Source organism: Hippoglossus hippoglossus, chromosome 16 (genome assembly GCF_009819705.1).
Source record: "Hippoglossus hippoglossus isolate fHipHip1 chromosome 16, fHipHip1.pri, whole genome shotgun sequence".
Taxonomy (NCBI): domain Eukaryota; kingdom Metazoa; phylum Chordata; class Actinopteri; order Pleuronectiformes; family Pleuronectidae; genus Hippoglossus; species Hippoglossus hippoglossus.
The window spans coordinates 9,073,321-9,087,659 of record NC_047166.1 but is presented as its reverse complement, the minus strand read 5'-3'; the positions used below and the strand labels follow the sequence as shown (position 1 = coordinate 9,087,659).

General features: G+C 42.4%; 2 protein-coding genes across 6 annotated transcripts; both read left to right on the top strand.

Moving 5' to 3' along the window:
• The first annotated feature begins 17 nt into the window (after positions 1-17).
• On the top strand, positions 18-9,655 carry pex5 (peroxisomal biogenesis factor 5). 5 transcript variants are annotated; one of them, XM_034611061.1, is made up of 17 exons: positions 66-295; positions 2,016-2,172; positions 2,292-2,330; positions 2,439-2,556; positions 2,666-2,812; positions 3,012-3,096; positions 3,606-3,696; positions 4,005-4,127; positions 5,099-5,206; positions 5,580-5,663; positions 6,007-6,126; positions 6,300-6,443; positions 6,616-6,686; positions 6,991-7,212; positions 7,323-7,488; positions 7,583-7,740; positions 8,449-9,655. In XM_034611061.1, exons 2-17 carry the CDS (start codon positions 2,059-2,061, stop codon positions 8,696-8,698), a joined length of 2,040 nt encoding a protein of 679 aa, XP_034466952.1. In that variant the 5' UTR covers positions 66-295; positions 2,016-2,058; the 3' UTR covers positions 8,699-9,655. The 5 variants fall into 5 exon arrangements, with proteins under 5 accessions (XP_034466955.1, XP_034466952.1, XP_034466951.1 ...); XM_034611060.1 differs by having other exon boundaries at positions 66-300; XM_034611062.1 differs by lacking the exon at positions 66-295 and adding an exon at positions 701-745.
• Positions 9,656-10,797: 1,142 nt separating this feature from the next.
• Positions 10,798-13,684, top strand: cdca3 (cell division cycle associated 3). Its single transcript, XM_034611125.1, has 6 exons — positions 10,798-10,928; positions 11,688-11,832; positions 11,928-12,048; positions 12,131-13,054; positions 13,139-13,203; positions 13,340-13,684. Exons 2-6 carry the CDS (start codon positions 11,707-11,709, stop codon positions 13,430-13,432), a joined length of 1,329 nt encoding a protein of 442 aa, XP_034467016.1. The 5' UTR covers positions 10,798-10,928; positions 11,688-11,706; the 3' UTR covers positions 13,433-13,684.
• The last annotated feature ends 655 nt before the right edge of the window (positions 13,685-14,339 follow it).

Below are 14,339 nucleotides of genomic sequence, written 5' to 3'. Positions count from 1 at the left end.
GGTCGGTCACCGTCCCCCCCCCGAGCTGACGTGCTCTTACGTAAACCCCGTTGGAGAATCCTGAAAACCTCCGCAGCCTTACGCTCGGAGGATCGGTGGTGGTGGAGGGTTTTGTGGGTCATGGAGGAGGAAGGTAAATAAAGGAGACGCGCTGGTAACACACGGCGGCTGCACTCGCACGTTTTCCCGGGAGCTTCGACACGCTGGCTGCGGCAGCTTCTGGCCCGACACGGTCGTTGAACTCAGCCGGAGAGGAGGGACGGTCCATCGGCTCCAGCAGCAGCAGCTGTCGGCGGTGAGGTGAGCACCGTGCTACCCGTCTGTTCATGCCTCTGTGGCCGCACACTGCACTGGCCCTGCTGGAGCTAGCCACCGTTAGCCACTGCTAGCTACTGTAGCTGCAGATACAAGACAAACTGCTCGTTGATAATTAGCACATCTCTGTTTTTAACTGGCTTTTTAATCAGCAACATGTCGGCGGGTAGAGAGAAATAACGTTGACTAAGCTAATGTTGCAGTTTATGAGTGGAGCTACAGTTAGCATCAGGCAAACAGAGCTGTGGTGTCCACTGGCAGTTCAACAGTGAACTGGTCCCACACTGTTTGACTTCAAACCAGTCTGTCCGCACCAGGAGGATGACGACGAGTCTTTGCATGCAAGTCTACAGGAACCGTGTTTCAAAATACAATGTGTGTGAGTGTGCAGGACACAAACACAACCTTCCTGCACTGATGTCTGAGTCATGTAAGAAGTCTGTGACACTGTCTGTATTAATAACTTTGTTTAATCCTCTTTTGATTTGACCCTAATCATCACCCAGCAGCTGTTTGGGAATAAAACATATTTAAATCTATTAGAGTCCACCTGTAGACTAGAGTGTCCTTTTCTCATGTTCAGCTAAACCCTGCTATGTAGAGTAGACAGGGAGTTAAATGTCTATTCCTGACAGCTCGTTATGAAAAGTGTACCCATTGTGGATCCCTCCGGGGGTGTTAGAGAAGTTGAGTAGGCCAGCACATATAACAGATTTGTCATCTGTTCATCTCTGGGACTGGATATGGGCCAGTGCGTCGAGCAGGATGGTTTTCTCATGGACAAAATATTTCCCGGGGTTTGAATTTAGGCACTAAATCTTTGTCTGAAGGACGTTTTCCTGTTTTTACTGCTTTGCTGTCTGAGGATTAGGTGAGTGAGTGATCATCAGATAAAGAGGGAACAAATGGGACCTAATGTCAAAGTTGAGGCTGTGATACGAAGGCTTTGTATTATTATGTTATTATCTTTAATTTTAGCCCTGATATGACGCCAGAATGTCTGGTTACTTGTTTAGTACCTTATCTGGATGTATAAGCCTTGATTTAATTTAACAAAGTAAAAGTGGAGAAGAACTTTACAAAAATTTGAAAAATATTTGATCAAAGTAAAAGTAAACAATTTCTTTTAATATCACTAGAGTTTCTGATCTTCAGTCATAAGTACATATTTCATTCAGTCCCAAAGAAGTATTTAGTTTCAGCACTCTGACCTATGTGGCACTAATTATAGTCTGTTATTTTGGTTATAACAATATCATAATCTAGCTTCAAATCTTGTCTTTTTCTAACTGTATAAACTGTAAAATCAAGAGGTAAAATCTGCTAAACTCGCTGCACTAGCCGGGGGAAATATGCAGTGAATGTCTGTGCCTGCCGAACCGTCATATCCACATTATTTATGGTTCATCCTAAGCCAGGAAATGACATGGAAAACAGCAGATGGAGGCATGGAGCTTGAATTTTTTCACTGTGCTGTGCGTGTCTACGGACGCCCCTTGAGGTTTCAACTTCCCTGACCTGTCAGTCCCTACAGGGATCAGACAAAACTAAGGGATGCATGTGCTGTGCTTCAGTGCGACTGGGAAGTGTCTAAAAATACGATTCCATTAACTTTCACGAGTTCAGATTGAACCATGTGCAATTGTCCAAAACAAACCCCCCCAAAAAACGAGTAATGCATCGATTCAACCTCTTTTCAGTTCTCAGGTGGTCTGATTGGGTTTGCCTCATCCTTGTGTTGCCATGGCGATGCGGGAGCTGGTGGAGGCAGAATGTGGGGGAGCCAATCCCCTCATGAAGCTGACCAGTCACATGACCAAGGAAGGGGGGGCATGGCGGCACCGCTCAACACCTACAGTGAGTGATTTGTAGATACAAGTTGGTAGATTAGTTTGCGTAAAAAATAAGTTCATACAAAACATGAATAATTCAGCCAAGTCATGACGCTTGATACTGATATTTTATTGTTTTCTCAGATTCCCCCCACTCCTATTGAAATTTCCACTGAAGAAGAGGTTAGTGCTCATGTTCCTCTCTGTATGCAGGATACTGGTTGATCTCCAAAAACTATAATCTTTTTTTATTAGCTGTAGTAATTTTTATCATTTTTATTTTTGTCGCAGCTGGTGAATGAGTTCCTTCAGGCCCCCCCACGGGCGCCACACACATTTGACATGGGTCAACTGCTTGAGGAAATGCAGCAGATTGACCAGCAGAGCTACAGACAAGCACCACAGAGAGGTATACCACCTTATTAATATTATTAATATTATTATAATTGTCATTTTGTATACCAGTTTCAGGTATTTCAGTTTTTAGTGTTTAATACACTGTATCATTGATGTCACAGCTCCAGATGTGGCAGCGTTGGCCCTCTCCGGTGACTGGGCGTCCGAGTTCGTCTCGAGTTCTGACCCCGCCGCCACACCGGGACTCATCGCTCTCGGCGATGCAGCAGATGCTGATTGGACGAGGGAGTTTATCGCTGAGGCTGCAGGTAGACCTGCTCTTTCTTTCACTCTGGAAACGCGCTGTGTTCTTCAAGTTTCTGGAGTCGTCATCAGTCTGTCATTTATCATGAACTTTAGCTGACATCAAAGCAAAACTGCTTGTTATTTTTGCAGAGTTTGTCCTTTTCACAACGTGTCTCCTGCTGTCTGCGTTTTTTTCTTTCTTTGTATTTTCTTTAAATCCAGATCCTGGACGCTGGGCGGAGGAGTATCTGGAGCAGTCAGAGGAGAAGTTGTGGCTCGGAGACCTTGGAGACAAGGAAAACGAATGGTTAGAAAAGCGGCTGGGGAAATGGATTGAGAGTGTTGAAAGTATGCAGAAGAAAAATGGCGACTTCAGGGACACTGCAATAAATGTGGAGCATAGGCAAGACATCTGCGTAAAAGAGAACAAGAGCATTGGTAGAAAAAAGATGGTAGATTTGAAAACATGTCTACACCTTGATAATGTTCTTGTCTGTACGGCTCAAGAATTTGAATCTTTTATACTTTTAACCTTGTCTGATGATGTGGAACTTATCCAACTGTGAGTGGTGTCAAAAGGCAATGAAGCAGACCGTGAGAGCTGGTGTAGATTATACTGCCAAGATGTCTAATCATCAACATGCACTGACCTCAAGAACTGACTTTTCCAACAATGCAAAGCACATTCTTCAGCTTGAATTGACTTGTTCCACACTATATATATATATATATATATATATATATATATATACATAGAATAAACCAATGTGCCGTTTCTTCTCATCATTTCATAACGGTGTGTTTTTAACTTTACAGGACAAAAGAGTATGAACCAGGGGAGGAGCTGAGGGAGACGGCCAATGAACTTGTCTCAAAGGTCGATGACCCTAAGTTACAAAACACAGAGGTGAGCAGTGTGTTTGCTTCCGTCTGACATTGTCATTGGATCCTGTTAATACCATGTGTCATTTGTTGTTTTGTATCTATCACCATATCCTCTCTCTTTTTCTTCAACACCTTCTTAGTGTATAGTTTCTTGGGAGCACAGTACATTGCTAATGTTTATCCCTTTAAGGTTTTTCCAGGTTATTGTCTTTGTGTGGAAAGAAACTTGTTGTCTTGGAAAGAAACTCGCAGTATATTATTATAAATCTGACCATTTAGCAATGGTAATAGTAAATGCCTTTTTTTTCCTTTTTTTCCGATGTTGTGTAGTTCCTGCGATTCGTTAGGCAGATTGGCGAGGGCAGTGTCACAGTGGAGAACAAAACAGACAGACAGCTCACAGATAAAGCTCAGGCCCAGGAGGCTCAGAACTGGGCCTCCAACCTCAACCAGGTATGAGTCTCTGCCCTCTGAGGAGAGGGGATGGTTGCAACAGGGAATACACCGGGGGAAGCACTTCAGCTCACTTTTACACAGTATAGGCTCTGACTCGTGACTCATCAGCCCAGTATCTGATGCAGAGTAACATTTTCCAGAAATGTAACCAAAAACAGCCACTACACAGCCTGTAATATGAAGCTCAGGGCTGAGCAGCAGTGCAGATGGAATCTGTTTGGCAACGAGAGGACTCCTATGACTGTCTGCCTCTCTTCTTATGCATTACGTTTTTAACGCATGCAGTCAAACTCCAAATTAAGTGATTTACATCTTGTTTTCTATGACTTTGCCATTACAATCAGTAATTACAACAACTACATTTATCCAAAAGACACAATTCTGTGGAGGCCCCTTTCCACCAAGAAAAGAAAACAATAGATCAAAAGTTAGATATGATCAAATGCAAATACTCTGTAAGAAATAAAAGTCTAAATTATTAAGTCCAAAAATCAGACTCTCTATTTAATTGTGACTTAGTGTCCAATAATTAATTCAACATTTTTATCAGTGTAATCATTTTTAATATCATACTTTTAAATCTTTTGACAATTTACTCAATATGTCAAATTTTTTGCACTAATTTTATTTTCATCTTGCCTAACTTTCATCTAGTGTTTGTTTTTTTCTGCTGGCAGAAAATGGCTTCCATATTTTACTGTGCATGTGCTGCAACATGGCTCCATTGTACTCCGTTGCCCTCTAACTTTGACATATACTTTTCCCATTTTTTTTACCTGCCTTCGAACTCTTGGCTTACCATTCCCTCAATTAACAACCGCCATTCATTTACTCCTCCTACTACTTAAAATAACTTCTACTCCGCCCGACCCCCTTCCAAAAAACTCCTCCTCACCAACTGCTCCCTCCTCCTCAAAACATCGCCCCATTCCCTGCCGCCCACCCCGCCTCCTCGCCTTCCGCCATAGTTCCTGACGAAGACAGGGGGAGGGAGTCTTCCCCTGGAAACCCCAGCGTGGAATGAGAAGATTTCTAAAGCTAAACAGGCAGAGCAGTGGGCCGAGGTCGTCAGGCAGGTAGGACCTCTGTGGTCTCAGCAGTGATAGGTGTTAAGATTTTTAGCTGCAGTTATATGAAATGCTATATGCCAGTTGTTTTCTACATAGCAGAAAAAGGATACACTCAGCATTAAATTCCTTTTGCTGTCGAGTGCATTTTCTATCTGATTTAAAAACATTTAATTTGGACGAAATCCAAGGAAGGAGTAGGAGAAAACTAGCTTCTTCTGTGCTGTGCTGTTTCTTCGTTTGCTCTTTTCCTCTTCTCCATTCACTTCCCTCTATATTTTTCCTGTTTTGCTGTAACCATCCTCATTTCAAATAACAGTTTGCGTAGCCAGTGCATGCAGACTTCAGTCAACCCCTGTCGATGCTCCTCATTGCTATTCAGGTGTCAGAGGAGTCGGCCGAAGCCTGGGTTGATGAGTTCGCCACGGCAGGACCAGATTTCCAACAGGCCAAAGCTGCAGTGGAGGTGAGACGAGAATTACTGAAAACACACACCCTGAAACCAAAGCTTAAGCTGCTGTGTGTTAATTGGGAGCAGTGAGAAGGGAGAGGTTACAGCTCGATGTGTCCTGGGAGGTTGGGGTTTGAAATGGAAACTATCAGGATCAAGGTGCCTTTGATAAAGTCACTTAATCCCATTAGAGAAAAACAAACAAACCACCGTCTCTCTCTTTGGACTTAGTTCTGAAACAGCATCAGTGCACAGTCATTTCTCACTTGGAGAAGTAGAGGTCAAACGGGTCTATCATACAGGATGGAGTGTGATACGAGGAGTGAAGTAATGATGTGTATCTCTGTCATTTTGTCAGAGTGATGTGGATTTCTGGGAGAAGCTGCAGCAGGAGTGGGAGGAGATGGCGAAGAGGGACGCAGAGAGCCATCCCTGGCTGTCTGACTTCGATCAGCTACTCAGCACTTCTTATGACAAGGTAGCCATCTGTTTAGAGAGTTATTGTGTTTGAGGATTACAGCGGTTTTGCTCGTACATCTCTCCTTGATGTCTGTGTATAATACATTACTGCTGTTTACGTACGTGACTCTGCAGGCTGCTTCAACACTACACACAGAAATAGACTCTGTGTTATTCTTGTGTTTATCGCAGGGTTATCAGTTTGAAGAGGACAACCCCTACTTATCTCACCCGGACCCTTTGTCAGAGGGAGTGACGAGGATGGAGGCGGGCGACATCCCTGGTGCCGTACGCTTCTTTGAAAGTGCCGTACAGTCAGAACCTGGCAACCAGCTGGTGAGACTCTTAAAAACCCATTTGCATTTTCCAGTGTTTTTAATTCTTTAATCACTCACGAAAACAGCCCAATAAATCTCTTTGCTTGTAAGTTACTTGGATTTTTGCCACTGACTGAAAGCAATTGTAATGATGCTCTGTTGTGGCTGCATCTGTTTTCTCTTAATTGCAGGCTTGGCAATATCTGGGAACCTGTCAGGCTGAGAACGAGCAGGAATTTGCTGCAATCAGCGCACTCCGCAGGTCAGAAATCAGAATTGCAAAATGAGTGTAGTGGTGCAAGTTCATTCACTGGCTTCAGTAGCAATTGGAAAGGCATTATGTGTATTATAAATAATTATATAGTGACAACTGTTTTCCTGTTTGGACATTTTTTGAAAATGATGACTGATATGCAGTAAGACATGCAGTGAGCGATGATCAAGGTTATTTTATAGACTGGATCTAGTCCTATGATTAACTTAAAGTCATATTATTTTTATCCTGAATTTATTTATTAATTATTCTATTCGTTATTGTTTTTCCATAATCACGTTTCCTCCATTAGATGTATAGAGCTGAAGAACGACAACCTGATTGCTCTAATGGCGTTGGCTGTCAGTTTCACGAACGAGTCGCTGCACAGGCAGGCCTGTGAGACTCTTCGGGATTGGCTTAAGCACAATCCAAACTACCGCTCTGTCTGGGACCAGAACGAGCTTGAACGCCAAAAGGAAGGTGCCAGAGATAGGGAGAAGGAGAGGGAGAGGTTCGGGTCACTGCTGCCAGAGTGAGTTTGATTTCAGCTTTAACACACAAGATAGAGATGATTCCCATATATTTGTAGTAATGTTTACTAACCTGATCTTTCTAACTCTTTTTTTTCATGCTTTTGCACAGATCTTTGTTTTCAGACGTCCAGTCCCTTTTCCTGCTTGCAGCCAACTCTGACCCGGCCCAGGTGGACCCCCAGCTGCAGTGTGGTCTCGGAGTTCTCTTCAACCTCAGCGGAGAGTATGACAAGGCGGTGGACTGTTTCAGCGCCGCTCTGTGTGTCACACCACAGGTTAGGGTAGAAGCCACTGTCGAGGTCTTAACGTCTGTCTTCACCCTGTTTTTTTTTTATATGACCTCTCCTTCTTCTCCTCGGTCTCCATCAGGACTATCTGCTGTGGAACAAGTTGGGTGCCACACTGGCTAATGGAAGCCGCTCAGAGGAGGCAGTGGCCGCCTACAGGAGAGCTCTGGAGCTGCAGCCAGGCTTCATCCGTAGTCGCTACAACTTGGGGATTAGTTGTGTCAATTTAGGAGTACACAGGTGAAGAGGCAATTTTTAAATACTAAAAAAGAAACCCCATACCTGGGGTTTACATCCATCACAGATGATCAGACATGACTCAGACCACATTCAGAGCTGGACTGGGACTCGTGGCCGCATATTGATTTTTTTCTTTTACCATTTCAAATAAGTAAAATCTTATTTATTGTAGAGCTGTGATTCACTCAGCCCCTCTGTGCCCAGCTCTCTCACACACACTGAAAACAACGGACCCATCTGGGAACAAGCAACATAATTGTTTTTTTGCAAACAGAAATGTCATATATATTGAGTGGAGAAGTGAGATCTAATCACAAGTGGCCTCTTGGGACACATGCAGAGATATATTTTTATGCCAGGTGGGGTTTGACATGCAAACATGGACGATGTTAATACCAAGTATGAACAGAGCCATAGAAAGCTAATTTGTCCGGGTTTAGCTTTGAAGAGTTTTTGCTATAATAGGACTAAATTCAATCAGGCTGGTTACACAGATGTTTCTTATCACATTGTTCAAAAGACCATAAAAACAAAGCTTAAATCTGTGTGTGGTGTTGACTCCTCCTTGTGTTCAGTCTGTTCCCAGCCTGCCTATGACCAAGGTGGTCTTAACTTGATTTATAACAGAATAGTGAAGCTAATGAAAACGATAATCTATTTGAAATCTTCTCGTCACTCTGCCCTGCTTCTTTTCTTTTCTATCCTCAGAGAGGCAGTGGAGCACTTCCTCGAAGCTCTGTCTCTACAGCGCCAGGCGGCTAGCGATGGGGCGAGAGCTGCCCGGGGCCCTGGAGGAGTTGCAGCAGCCACCATGATGTCTGACAACATCTGGTCGACCTTGCGCATGGCTCTCAGCATGATGGGCGAGAGCTCTCTGTACACCGCCGCCGATCGCCGGGACTTGGACACATTGTTGGCTCACTTCTGCCAGAGAGAGGTGGAGGGTGGGACTGAATGAAAACCAGCTGGGGGAGCGCTTATTGAGTGTGAATGTGTTTTGCTGGGAGGGAAATGTTTGGGTGACTGAATGAAGCAGAGAGGAATCCGAGTGGTAACAGTTCGAGGGAAATGGAGACACTGTGAATTATCCACCATCCCAGAGACATCATCTTGTGCTTGTGTATGTTTAAGTGACTTGTATCAAACATTGCAGTCTGAACCTGAACAGAGAACCAGTCAGCATTACTACAGACGTGTCACTGTATTTTTAAATGTTCGGGATTTTCTTCATTGCCTTGATCTGGAGAACTGGGTTTGATCTGACATTTGTTCTTAGTGAAGAAAGTAAATGAAGAAGAATGAGTGACTTCCCTCTGTACTCAGTAACCAGCTGTATGGACAGTTAGTTATGTTTTTCATGACCTCTCATATTCTTTAACAGCAGATTGTAGATTGAACCGTTAGTCTCTACGGTTATGTAAATTAAAGGTACAGTATTTCAGTGACATTGAAAAGAGCACTGCTTTTATCAAAAGTGCTCTCAAGAGAACGATGCCGATAACAAACAGTAGTCAGAAGTGCTATAATGGCTTGTTTCTTTATTTACCTCTATCTTATTTAATTTTTTAGTAATCATTTATCAGCCAGGACAATGAACTGACAACCAGCAGGACTGTTACTGTAATGATAACGGTGTGTGTATGTGTGTGTACAGTATGTTTGTGTGTTTCGGGCTTGGGTGGGTGATATTAATCCTGCATTGGATGATAAGAACATATAATTGTAATATCGTTGAGGATGATTTCTTGCTCTTTTTCATATCGCTCTTGTAAAACAATTTGCTTCATTGTAAGATAATGCTATATGCCATATTGTGTATTGTAAAATAATTGTTGCACTATAATTGTTTTCAGGCTACTTCTATCCTGACTGCAATGTTTAATATAATATTCAGCAATAAAGCTTTGATTCCAAACAAGTTGTTTCTGCAGTAATCGGTATTGGACAAACTGTCTGGGTGTCACAGGAAGGTGTGGCAAGCAGAAAAAGAGAACTGTTTAATAAATGTCCGATTCAAGCAGTAGATAACAGAAGGGTTTCAAAGTTAGGACTGCTTTCACTTTGAATGGAAAATGTACAGTGTAAGAGTGAATATTATATAAGAGAAGAAAAAGTGTTTACAGATTTGAATAGTGGAGTTTTAACCTGGACAATAAATCGAAAGAAGCTAATCTTTTCAGGTAGTGTGTCATATTAAACATGGAGCCTGAAGTTCCAAGCCCGGTTCAATTTGAATAAACAAATTTAGACTTTAGGTTTTAAATTTCCCATTATAGAAGCTCCAGAGAACACTTTTTAAACTGAAGTAATCACGAATGGATCAGAGTAAATTGTGAAGATGAAACTGAGATTGAAATGAAATAAATTGAATAAAATAACAATTTACAATTTAAAGAATATTTTATATCCATTTTAAATGTAACTTGTTCATTCATCCTGCAAAGGAAAATAATTGATTGAAAATCTGAATAATCTTTTGACAATTGTTGGTACTTTTTTTACTTCAATGTATTATTTGTATTCAACTTAAAATATTTTTGGAAATGTATCTAATTTCTGATGTTAACTCTAAATAGCATTGTTCCGACGGCAATTCAATTCAATTTCAATTCAAATTTATTTGTATAGCTCCAAATCATTTAAAACATTATCTGAAGGCACTTTACATAGAAGTAAATAACTGCTTTCATGTAAATATCTGTTAATATGACAAATTGCATTGTTTTAAATGGATTGATTTAAATGGACAAACTGCATCTTTCGTGTTCCACAGTATTTAAAGCAGAAATCTATGATTAGTTCTTGAGCCTTGTTTCCCCTGAGTTCTGTGTTGCAGCATCACGTGTCTCTGGGAGACGCCTGTTCCAATATAACGTTCGACTTTTCTCCAGATGAGAAAAACAAAGCTCTCGTTTATTCCAACTTTCAAATGTGTTATCAACACAACGCCACGCCCCGTTTCTGGAACGCCTTCCTCTGAGCAACCAATCAGCGGCGAGGAAGCAGAGAGGAGGCGCGAGCTGATTGGTTCGTTCAAAAATAACATGCACGAAACCCGCCATTTAAATGTCTACGATTCAAACCACAGACTTGTGATTCAAACGCGTGTGTTTTAACTCGCTGTGTTTCTGCTGTGGAGTCAGAGAAGAGTCTTTGAGCCGCACAACACTTCCTCCTTCTCGTCTGAGGTGAGTAAAGAAACACGTGATTCACGTAAAGAGAACTAGTCTCAGTTATCACGGGTTAACACTTTCTACCGAGTTAAACCTTTACCTGTTTAAGAACGGGATTAGGAAACGAGCTAACTGACCTTGGCTGTGCTAGCTTGTTGTTAGCTTTCTGCACGTTTCTGTGACCTCATCGTTACATGGTATTTGTTAAAACTACAAAGTTGTGTTGTCGTGAGTTCATGTTGTGTGTATTGATCTTGTGCGATCTGTAGTTTAGGTACAAAAAAAAGACACAAAACTAACTTCCCCTTGTTTAACGTCCTGTTGTATGAAACCCTTTCTGTACACATATGAGTGTAAAGCAGCCACGAGGGCAAGTTTTTCCACTGTATATAAATGTGTTACTCGTGTATTTAGACATTTTCAACAAATCCTGCTTGTTAGGACTGGAAAATAAAACTATATCAATTACTATCACAGTATCGTTTTCATCAAGAGCAATTTAAGTCCAATATATAAATCGATGTATTGCTTATGCATTGTTCTGACACAGTGAGGAGCTATAACACCGAATTATTCAACCTCAGACTTATAAAATGTTTTGCTGTCAATCGTTAAAAAAAGTAATTTAAAAGAAATAATAATGAGACATTTATTTTGATCATTTTCAATATTGACTGATAATGAAAATGTTTATCTTTTTATAATCTGTGTGTTGAATCTGATGTGATGCTGTTCAGTGGAGTAAAGATTCTCTTCTGTTTACCCGTGAGCCAGTTAACCTTCGATAAGCATCATGGGATCCAGTGAGAGCAAGATGCTCGTGTCTGCACCGGTAAAACCAGAGTCGGCGATCAAAAACCATCACCTCGGTGACCTGACGGATCCACGCTCTCCAGGCATCGACCGTACTCCTATTCAGGTAGGTGGCCGTGTAGATTTCCTCCCAGACGTCATCGTTCTGTGAGCTGTGGGAAGCATTTTTTTAAACGGATCATAACAAATGTTTTTTCCCAGGTTGGTGGGCCTGTGACCAAACCTTCTGCTGCGGGGAAAAGTGAGTGTCCCCTGGCGTTCACCGATCCCCGCTCACCTTCTGTTGGTGTCAACCGCACCCCCGTCAGAGATATCATGAGAGGTATGTATTGAGTACCCGCAGATTAAGTTTTCTCACCTTAAAAGCAACATGCGATGTGACGTTCTCCCACTTGTCCCCACAGCGAAAGTCGGGTCCTTCGCTCGCCGCCTGGGCCTGCTTCTCCACAATGAGGCTGAAGGCAGAGTCTCTGAAGACCCTCAGAAACGCTTCAGTAAAGTCGAGGAGGAGATCTTCAAGCCAGAGGAGCTGGCTTCCACCCAGCCCCTCCTGACTCCTCAGTCATCCGAAACCTTAAGCTCCCTGGCTGAGCATGCCGACCTCCTTGCCACCCCTGTGTCACGCCCCCCCCAGAGCGCAGGTGACTCCAGCCCCTTCGTTGTTCTCAACGAGGCCCAGGTGGAGGTGGAGACAGACACAGAAATCACCCTGGAGGAGGCGGAAGAGGCGAGGGAGACTCCTCTTCACAAGCGACTGAGCATGAGCCTGATCACCTACCACGAGGGAGCAACCTCATCACAGATCTTTGCTGACGTGCACCAAGACTGTGCTTCTCCTCTTCCTAGTGTAGAAGTGGAGCCTCTCAGTGAAGGCGTTGATCACGCTTATGCCCTTCCTTGCATCACAGTTGAGCCAGAGTCTGGTGTTGAGCCTTCACCAACCACCGCTACAGCTGATTCACCAGTGCAGACATCCCCTGCACAGCCAGAGGAAGCAGAGAAACCATCACCCTCTGAAGAAACTGAAGAGCTTGTTGAAGCATGTTCTTTACCTCCTGCATCTGTTTCATCAGAGCCACCACCAGTCACCCCCAGCCCAAAGCAACAGCAGCTCTGCAGTGGCATCCGCTGCCCCACCTTTGACCCAAAGAGTCCCAGTCAGGTGGTGTTCAAACCGCAGTGGTTGGGAAAAGGCTTCGGTGCCTCAGGGCTGAGAGTCCGAGCGGTGAAGGCCGGCAAGAGAGGCTCCTCTCCTCTCGCCGTCCGTGTGGCCGTCAAGAACGCAACCAAGGAAAATAAGGGACCGACTGGGAAACTGAAGCAGAAAGGTGCATAGAAAGCTTGTGTCTTCATGTTTGTGCATGTATATATATTAAGATATTGTTGACTGACATTTTGTAATTTTCCTCCAGGTACTGAAGGCCGCTCCCCGCTGCAGATCCTCAAGGAGAGCAACTCGCCCAGAGACCGTTCTCAGGTATTGTACTCAAGCAAGCACTTGTTGCTATTGATCCATATTCACTCAAACTAAATTTGCATCGATCCTTCGTTATTTAATCGTTCAAAAGTGCATCTGAACACAAAGTAAATCAATCCCTGTGCTAACTTTCCAGATGAAGCTGAAGGTTTCCACCCCAGATAAGCAGAGACATGGACCGATGGACCGCAGAGTGCTGGCAGTGGCTCTGGATAAGGAGAACAGATGATTCAATGCAGCCATGTACAGATTCCTGCTACTTTTATATCTCTTAAAACATGCTTTTATGTGTACATTTTTCTTAAGCGGATTTCTGTCGTTTTGTGTAATTATTTTTAACTGCTATTTTATGCAGTTTTCTGCCCTGTTTGTGCTTTTTGTAAATATAAATAAAATTATTTGCATTCATACTTCAGCTTTTAATCTTTCTTTTTCAAGGTTTCTTTCCCCCCTATTGTTCCTATTGTCCTTTTCTTGTTCTTTTTCTTAAGTAATTAATTAATAAAATTTCCCCTGTGGCAAAAATGTTAAATTTCTAGTTATTTCTGCACAAACACAATAAATATTTGTTCATTTATAACATTGACATTTCTCATTTCATTGCCAGGTGCTATCTGAGTCTCAGCTCCAGGCTTTGGAACAATGGTTTATTTGTCTCTTTGGAGTTAAAAATTACAATGAAGCTGCATAAGTCGGTCTGTAAATAAAACCAGGAACCTGTTTTATTTTTATCAAACAATATTACTTCAATATACTGAAGGTTTTTAAGTTTCTTTTAAATGGTGTTTCAGCAGCATGATGCCATATTATTTAATGGCTCAATCCAAATCCAGTGGGATTTTAAAATAATCATGTAAAACACAATGTTAGAACTGCAGTCAGTGTGTAAAAGAAGTTAACACCATATACTTGTGTAATGTAGAATCCCAGGTTTATTAGACAGTCTTTCAAAAAGGTCATATTGCTTTTACTCAACAGTGTAAAGAGAGGTCCAAATCCAAGTCACAGCGTGCAGATCATTTTTCTGTATTTACACAAACGTTCTTTCAAGATTATCCGTTCTCATGCAGAGGAAATGTCAAGCTCATATATACAGATTCAGATGTATTGCTCACACAACCACACAAAAGCATTTA

Bases quoted from the DNA above. Each gene is read 5' to 3' on its own strand.
- pex5 (XM_034611061.1), top strand. From the start codon at position 2,059: ATGGCGATGCGGGAGCTGGTGGAGGCAGAATGTGGGGGAGCCAATCCC. The intron at 5,207-5,579 runs GTAGGACCTCTG...ATTGCTATTCAG, and splicing joins GGGCCGAGGTCGTCAGGCAG to GTGTCAGAGGAGTCGGCCGA. The intron at 6,127-6,299 runs GTAGCCATCTGT...TGTTTATCGCAG, and splicing joins TCAGCACTTCTTATGACAAG to GGTTATCAGTTTGAAGAGGA.
- cdca3 (XM_034611125.1), top strand. From the start codon at position 11,707: ATGGGATCCAGTGAGAGCAAGATGCTCGTGTCTGCACCGGTAAAACCA. The intron at 11,833-11,927 runs GTAGGTGGCCGT...GTTTTTTCCCAG, and splicing joins TCGACCGTACTCCTATTCAG to GTTGGTGGGCCTGTGACCAA. The intron at 12,049-12,130 runs GTATGTATTGAG...TTGTCCCCACAG, and splicing joins CGTCAGAGATATCATGAGAG to CGAAAGTCGGGTCCTTCGCT.